The 8651-nt window shown below is 39.1% G+C and overlaps 2 protein-coding genes across 2 annotated transcripts; one reads left to right on the top strand and one right to left on the bottom strand.

Moving 5' to 3' along the window:
• Nucleotides 1-267: 267 nt before the first annotated feature.
• On the top strand, nt 268-1173 carry LOC106369927 (glutathione S-transferase T2-like). The gene has a single exon (XM_013810018.2). The coding sequence runs from the start codon at nt 268-270 to the stop codon at nt 1171-1173; it is 906 nt and encodes a 301-aa protein (XP_013665472.2).
• A 6041-nt stretch (nt 1174-7214) lies between these two features.
• On the bottom strand, nt 7215-8028 carry LOC106421361 (uncharacterized protein At1g43920, Chloroplastic-like). Its single transcript, XM_048767373.1, has 2 exons — nt 7873-8028; nt 7215-7763 (listed from the first exon to the last, which is right to left on the bottom strand). The coding sequence occupies exons 1-2, from the start codon at nt 8026-8028 to the stop codon at nt 7476-7478; spliced, it is 444 nt and encodes a 147-aa protein (XP_048623330.1). The 3' UTR covers nt 7215-7475.
• Nucleotides 8029-8651: the final 623 nt, after the last annotated feature.

The raw sequence follows: 8651 nt of genomic DNA, 5'->3' as shown, positions 1-8651 counted from the left end.
TTGTTGTTTGATGAGTTAATGGGAACGAGTTAGGAATCACTTCTTTATAGTTTCGTTGTTTCTGCTTTGTTCTCTTTTGTTGTTGTGACTGTAATAAGTTTGATTAGACCCCGGTAGTTTATGGTTAGGACATTAAGAAGGTAACTTATTATTCCAAACTTCTCACAACTCTTTCTCACCTATTTCAACACACAACTTCTCACCTTTGTTTTACACACATCTCTTTCTCTCATCCTCTCTTCCTCTCTTCTATCTGTTCTAATCGTAATGGATTCAAGGGATCCATTGAATCCTTATAGTCAGTCTCCTTGTTCTAGTTTCGTCGGCTTTCTTAACAGCCAGACCTTTCCTTATAAAAGTTATGGTTCTCCTCATCACTTTGGAGCATCAGACATCCCTGCTTCTAGTGAACAGCCACCAAATCCTCCAGTTGCACCCGAAAACCCACCTGTTGCCTCTAGGGAGCGAAGGAGCTGGACTCCAGCCGATGACGAGATGTTAATAAGTGGATGGCTAAACACATCTAATGATGCTGTTGTTGGCGTTGATCAAAATAAGGGGACATTCTGGAAACGAGTTGGTGAGTTCTATGCGTCAAGTCCTCATGCTAAAGCTAGTGGTGATAATCGTGAGCATCTCAACTGTAAGCAGAGGTGGCACAAGATCAATGACTACACGAACAAATTCTGTGCTGCATACGCTGCAGCTGAGAGACAGAAGAGTTCTGGTCAGAATGACAATGATCTGCTCAAGCTGTCCAAAGACATCTACTTTGCGGATCACGGGAAAAAATTCACTCTTGACCATGCTTGGTGTGTGTTGAGTTATGAGCAGAAATGGCTCAGCCTTAACACTCCTAAGCCTGCTGGGAATTCAAAGCGAAAAGAGACATGTTCTCAAGCTTCAAGCAGCTCCGTTGGTGATCCTGAGGTCCGTCCTGAAGGAATCAAGGCGGCGAAGGCTAAAAAGAAGAATTCCGCACCATTGAGGTCTCTGTCGGAGTGTCAGACCGTTTGGGAGATGAAGAAGGAGGATCTCTTGATGAGGAAGGAGGATCTCTTGATCAAGGAGAGACTAACAAAGCTTGCGATTCTTGACACACTTCTAGCCAAGAAAGATCCTCTTACTGAGCCTGAAGAAGCAACTAAGAATAAGCTGCTGGCTTTGATCTAAGTCTCCATGTTTCTTTGTTTCAACCTTTTCCATGTTTCTCTGTTAGAAATAAGTTTAAATGTTTATGTAAGCTCTATGTGTGTACGTTGTATGCTGTTAACTATGAATGAAAGTTGTTTGCTGTTTTAAGTTATGCATTGTTTTTAGTTATTGTACGCTGTTAACATTTAATTTTTCTTCTCTTTGTTCGCTGTTAACATTTTTATTTTCTTGTGTCTATTTCAGGAAACTTTATAATGGGACGCTATAGTTACACCCAGCCATCTATGTCAGAGGATTATTATGAGGATTCTTCAGAGTGTGGCTACAGCTCTACAGAAGAGCTCATCCGTCAGGACCAAGAAGAGCTCAGCCGTCGGGAGCAAGAAGAACTCAACCGTAGGGAACAAGAAGAGCTCAACCGTAGTGAGCCGCCTCAATACCCACCTCAACCAGAAGTTGAGTTCAGCTTCCCGCAGATATGCTACTGTGGTGGCGTACCAAAACTAGCAATGGCGAAGACTCTTAACAATGGGGGAAGACTTTACTACACTTGTGACCAAGCTGACGATGGAGAATGCCATGTATGGAAGTGGTGGGACGTCGCCGTGATGGAGGAGATGAGGGCAAGGGATAGACACGTTCTTCAACTCAGTGAAAAGGTAGACAATCTAACCTTGTTTAGTGACTTTGAGACTGAGCAGAAATTGGTTAGGCTTGAGAACCTTGTCTGTGAGTTAGGAAATAAGAGATCAAGTTACTTCAATGGTTTTGAACTGCTTGTTGGGCTACTGATCATTGTATTAGTTTTCTTAGGTGTGGTAATCTGCTTTAAGTGATTCGAGAGCTTTGTAATAGCTTCACTCTTCGGATGTAATGACTTTTGTAATAACTCCTACATAAGATGCTACTACTCACGACAGCCTTTAGTCACAAGAGGCTAGTATCACGAGATGCTACTAGTCACGACAGCCTTTAGTCACAAGAGGCTACCATTAGTTTTTGGAAACAACAGTCTAGAATCACAAGATACACTTCTCGTGACTAATAAATCCTAAAAACATTCATTCACTTTGACATTATCACACGAGAGTTTGAATCACGTCTGCTCCTCTATAAATATAAGCCATAATGCATCAAATTTTTTATACCACAATTTCCTATTCATTCACTTCTCCTCTCGTTGTATCACAAATTCTTCTTATTTTTCTTTAAAATTCTAATGGCATCATCTTCACATTATCATTATCAATACAACAATGATAGTGGTGATGATGAATTTGCGTCGATAAGTGATGAGTTTTTAGGATTTAATGATCCTATTCCAGAACCAAAAGAGAGAAAAAAAAGAATTTTTATAGAGAGAGATCGGGAAGAAGGGCACAGAAGGCTCTGGAATGATTATTTTAGCGAGACTCCGACCTACTCTACCCGTTTATTCCGGCGCCGGTTTCGAATGAACAAATCTTTGTTCGTTCGTATTGTGCATCGTCTCTCCACAGAAATACCGTATTTTCAACAATCAGAAGATGCAACCGGACGGGACAGTCTTTCTCCCCTGCAAAAATGTACTGCAGCTATTCGCCTATTGGCATACGGTGGTGCGGCCGATGCCCAAGACGAATATATCCGTCTTGCTGAAACAACGGCCCGAGCTAGTTTGCACAATTTTACCGCCGGTATTATCACCTTGTTTGGCGATGAATACCTACGACATCCCACACCGGAGGATCTGCAAAGACAACTATATATCAACGAAGAACGTGGATTCCCGGGGATGATTGGAAGCATCGACTGTATGCATTGGGAGTGGAAGAATTGTCCCACCGCTTGGAAAGGAATGTATTCACGGGGAACGGGAAAACCAACGATTGTGTTGGAGGCAGTTGCTTCAAAAGACCTCTGGATTTGGCACGCTTTTTTTGGAGCTCCAGGTACTATGAACGATCTTAATATTCTTGATCGTTCTCCTGTTTTTGATGACATTATTAACGGGATCACCCCAGCAGTAAACTATTATGTCAACCAAACGGAGTACCATCTGGCATATTACCTAACAGATGGTATATATCCGAAATGGGCGACTTTTATTCAGTCTATAAAACTACAACAAACCGAAAAACAGTCATTGTTTGCTAATACCCAAGAAAGAGTTCGAAAAGATGTTGAACGTGCCTTTGGAGTCCTCCAAGGAAGATTTGCCGTTGTCAAAAATCCATCAAAAATATGGGATAAAGCAAAAATGGGAAATATTATGAAGGCATGTATCATCCTCCATAATATGATAGTCGAAGATGAACGCGATGCAAACACCATTGAGGAATTTCAAGATGAAGAGTTTTCATTCACCGTAAGAAGGCCTAAAAAGGCCTGAAATGTACTTGACCGTCGGAAAGAAGTTCGAGATTCACATACCCATCAACAATTAAAAAGGGATTTGGTTGAACATATATGAGATAAGTTTGGACATCTCCGAAATAATAATATGTAATATTTTAATTTCTTTAAAATGAATAAAATTTGTGTTTGTTTTTATTTAAGTCTGTATTTTTTGTCTGAAATAATAATATGTTTTTCTTATAAATGAATAATTTTATGGGTAATTTACAAAATACCCTATTTAGGATTTGAAATTTGATAATTGCATTTTCTATTTTAACTTGTGAAAAATACACTTCCTTAATTATGAATTGACCTTTTTACCCAAGATATAATTCGAAATTAGTATATAAATTCGAAATTAATAAAATAATATCATTAAAATTAGATAAATATGTGTGTTGAGATAAATATGTTATTTTACCATTTAAATTTTATAATAACAAAGATAAACATGTGAATTATGACTTTTTTTGACTTTATCATGATGTTTATACAGATTTTCCTTTATTTTATTTTCTTCAACTTACATAAACAAGTTACGTTGTTAAAAAAGAAAAGCAAGTCACGTTTGTCTCTACAAAATTTTCATCTTCTCCACGGGAGCCAAGTAAGTTCTAGCTAATATGATGTATTCGGATATGTGTTTTTTTTTTTTTTGAATATGAAAAAGAATTGCACTGATTATTATTCATCGGTTTGTTCTTCTTTTTTCACGTGTCATGAAAATCCAATAAATCTGTTTGAGCCAATGATTTGATTCGTGTATCTTACAAATTTTTTAATTTAGGTTGTTTATATAGAGATGGAGTACAAGATTCAAAAAAGAAGTAATGGAAAAAGAAAGGCAGAGGAAGAACAAACACATACCAACAGTTTAAAGTCACAGAAAACATATGGTGTTGCTTGCATTGAAGTCTTATCGAAAGATTACTTTCATGTGTATATGAAAGAGTTGGAAGAAATTCTGAACAGTGGATTCACATATAATTCCCTATCTCTAACGATTTTCTTTTAAAATAATTTTTTTTAAAATTGTTTAATAGGAATTGATGATAACTATTAAGATTGGGTAATTTGGTAAATTTATATATAGATAAGTGTATTTTTCAAAAAGCTTAAACAAAGGTGTATTTTTCAAATTATATTCTTATTGAAGTGCATTTATCCAAATTTTCCCTAATTTTATCCTATTTAAACAAGTTAATATGTTTTATCTTATATTTTATAATTTTATTTATTTATATTAAAAAATTAACTTAAGAACCAACTTAAAGTCCTATCAATAATGAGAAATCGGCCAAAAAAACACTGAACTTTGCGGGAATTGCCAAAAGAAACCTGTACTCGAACCTGACCAATAAAACCCCGATTTTTTGTTGACGTTTTTAGTTAATTCACAAACTTACGGTTGACTAACCAAATTAACACACCGTTAACCGACAGTTAAGACAGTGTTAACTCACCGTTAATTATTGCCGTTTAGTGAAACTACGTCGTTTCATTCAGTTGTTTTGTTAAACACAAAATCTCAAGACGACGTCGTTTTGCTTAATTAAAATTGTTGTTGCTGCCTGGACTCGAACCCGTGCACTCGTGGTCGTAAGGGGGTATTGCCACTGAGCTAGTGGACTTTTCGGAAGGTTATCACACATGTTTATTTTTATTGATCAAAAGATGTGTTTGATTGCAATCAAACAAAATGAAACCCGTGTTTGAACGTAACCCTAATTTCTCAAATCGATTTGGGGATTTCTCTTGTAGAGATGGTAAAGACGAAGTTCACAAGGAATGGAAAGGAGGTAATGATTTTCGGAGCGATGAGGAATTTCGATTACGGGAGTGACGAAGCGGTTCAAGAGTCGAAGAAGGGTGGAGAACGCGATGCTTCTGTGAGTTTGCCATCGCTGGAGAGATCGAGGATTCGTAAAAGCGTTGAAGGGATATCGATGTTGGCATCTACAGAGGTGTCGAAGGCGTCGAAGACTAGGCGGGGAACTTCATATGGGTCGCCTGCGTCATCTCCGGAGAAGACCACGAGGAGGGGAACTTCATATGGGTCGCCTGCGTCATCTCCGGTGAAGGCCACGAGGCGTGGTTCAACTCTGTCTCCTAGAGTTTCGAAGAAGCAGAAGGTAAATGTGGCTCCTTCTGGTGATGACAGAGAAGAATGGCCAGAGACTGAGATGTTGGCATCAACAGTTGCGAAGAAGACAAGGCGGGGAACTTCATCTGGCGGGTCGCCTGTGTCTCCTAGACAATCGAAGAAGCAGAAGGTAAACTCGGAGAGGAGTCTAGGTGATGATGGTGATGACAGAGAAGAATTTCTCCAGATTGAGGAATTTGGGGATATAGGTGATGATGGTAGGGAAGATGAGAACGGTATTGCTGGCATTGAGGAAGTTGGTTGTACAGATTTGAGTCTTTATTTTGGTGATAAAGCAAAAAATGATGACTGTGAGGTTGATGAAGACGAAGGCGATGATGATGCATGGGATGATGATAAAATCCCTGATCCTCTGTCATCAGATGATGAGAATGAAGAGGAGATGAGACCTGCGCAAGCTTACAGAGAAGACACTGATCCAGAGGAGCTCCTTCAGCTAGGCAAGAGGAGATGAGACTTGGTCTAGAGCTTTCTTCAAGATAGGCTCCTACTGCAATGATAATCTGAACAACTTGTGTGAGTCCTTCAACAAGACCATCAGGGAGCCTAGGAAGAAACCTCTGCTAGACATGTTAGAGGAGATAAGGCGTCAATGTATGACTAGGAACTACAATAGGTCTAAGATGGCTAAGGACAGGAAGACTAGGTTCACCCCGAAGACACATAAAGAGTTAGACAGGGTTGAGAAGAAGTCAAAAGAATGTAGTCTGCGTTGGGCAATTGGGCCAGAGACTGAAGTGGAAGATAGAGACCAGTCATATGTGGTGAATTTGGAGAATGAGACTTGTGCATGTCGAAGCTGGCAAATGAATGGTATTCCATGCATCCATGCTGCTAAGGTCATCCTTGGCGTGGGAAGAAAACTCTCTGAATTTGTTGCTCCTTTCTACACAACCTCTAAGTGGCGTGAAACCTACAGTTTTGGGATCAGACCTGTAAATGGGATGATAGAGTGGCCTCGGACCAATAGATTAGGTGTGATTCCACCACCTAATCGAAATGGCAAGCCTGGTAGGCCTAAAAACCATGATCGAAAGAAGGGAACCAATGAGACAGTGTCTACTACCAAGCTGAGTCGTGCGAACAGGGTAATGACATGCTCTAATTGCAAAGAAGAAGGGCACTACAAGAATACATGTCGGAAGGCTTTTGTTGAGAGCCCACCTAAGAAACCAAGAGGCAGACCAAGGAAATATCAGGTTAGGGTCTTAGTTTCTATCTCATTGTTTTTTAGCTCTCGGTAATGTGTCTAACAATTCATTTATATGTTGCAGGGACTACACTTTGGCGAGTCACAAGCTCAATCCTCAGAAGCTCAAACCTCACAAAATCAATCCTCACAAGCTCAAGCATCACCATGGGAAGTTCCTCAATCTTCAGAAGGTCAATCCTCACAAGCTGAAGCATCACAGACAGCATCGTGGGGAAGATGGTTGTTTTAGATGCTTGTGTGTTGTTTATGATGGTCTCTGTCTGAATGCTTTCGTTGTCTGTTGTTTATGATGGTGTCTCTGTCTGAATGCTTTTGGAACAAGAACTACCTTTTTCTTTCTTCTTTTCCTGCTGTTTTAATTTGAAACTCTCAATGAAGATAGTCTTGGTTATTATCTTTGTGTTTTCATCATGTTGTTTATCTTGATGGTCTGTTCAATGGTGCATTTGTCCTTCTATAAACAATCAAGAAGTAAAACATAAACATTACTGAAACATTGTCTTAAAACATAGCCTTACATGAACCATGATTCTTACATAAACATAGCCTTACATAAACAGTCTCTTAGTAGCTATTCATAGACAACCCATCTGCTTTGTCAAACATGATCAACACAAGACATATCACAACGCCTAAACAAACCACCGAAAAACCCACTTTCATGATCACATTCAGCTTCTTAAGTTCATTGCTCGCCTTCCTGACATCTTCTTTCAAGTCTTCCTCCACGGTTTTCATGCTTTCGATCTCCATTTTAATTTTCATAAAATCTGATGCAAAGCATTCAACTTTTGGCAATGCATCTTGAACCTCTTCGTAGACAGCTTCATCTACCCATTTATACAAGTGATCCTAGACACAAATCATGAACACAATCTTTATATTCAAACAATTTCTCACTTACTACCTAGCCATTGAATCTTATGTTCTTATCTTAAACACAATCAAATTAAACACTTACATTTTGAAACGTTGGGCATCTAAAGAAAGTTCTTCCTGGATTGACCTTCGTTTTTGATGTGTATATCCCAGTTCTTCGACCACAACCGCATTGCTCCGGGATACCACGAATTCCCATCGTATTCACAGACGAATCCTCACAACCCGAACTCATCATGCGATACTCGAAGAAGGAGAGATGAGAATCGAGATTCTTAAGGACGAGATCGAAGAGAATCGCGAACTGGATTCATGATTTCGCCCATTTAGGGTTTATACCAATCGGAGGAGAAAACCGTCGTCTCTTTTTGATTCATTTAACTCGGATTCAAAGAGAATAAAAGAAACTGTGTTCGTATATCCATTGCAAAGTCCACTAGCTCAGTGGCAAAAACCCCTACCATTATACCCGAGTGCACGAGTTCGAGTCGATGGAACCCCATCTTTTTAATAAAAATGTTAATGTAAAACACCTCGTTTCATTAATTTGTCTTTAACTCGGATTCGAAGAATAAAAGATATTGTGTTCGTATAGCCATTGCAAAGTCCACTAGCTCAGTGGCAAAAACCCCTACCATTAAACCCGAGTACACGAGTTCGAGCCGTAGGAAACACATATTTTTAATAACACAGCTATATAAACGACGTCGTTTGTCTTTAATCAGACAAAGTGATGAAACGACGTCGTATACTTTAACACCCAAAATTAACGTCCGCTTAATTATCAGTTAACTCGGTTAACGGTGTGTTTATCTGGTCAGTCAATCGTAAGTTTCTTAATAAACCCGAAAAGTCAACAAA

This window comes from Brassica napus, chromosome C9, assembly GCF_020379485.1.
Source record: "Brassica napus cultivar Da-Ae chromosome C9, Da-Ae, whole genome shotgun sequence".
NCBI classification, from domain to species: Eukaryota; Viridiplantae; Streptophyta; class Magnoliopsida; order Brassicales; family Brassicaceae; genus Brassica; species Brassica napus.
The sequence above is the reverse complement of the archived record's forward strand: the minus strand, read 5'-3'. Positions and strand labels throughout refer to the sequence as shown.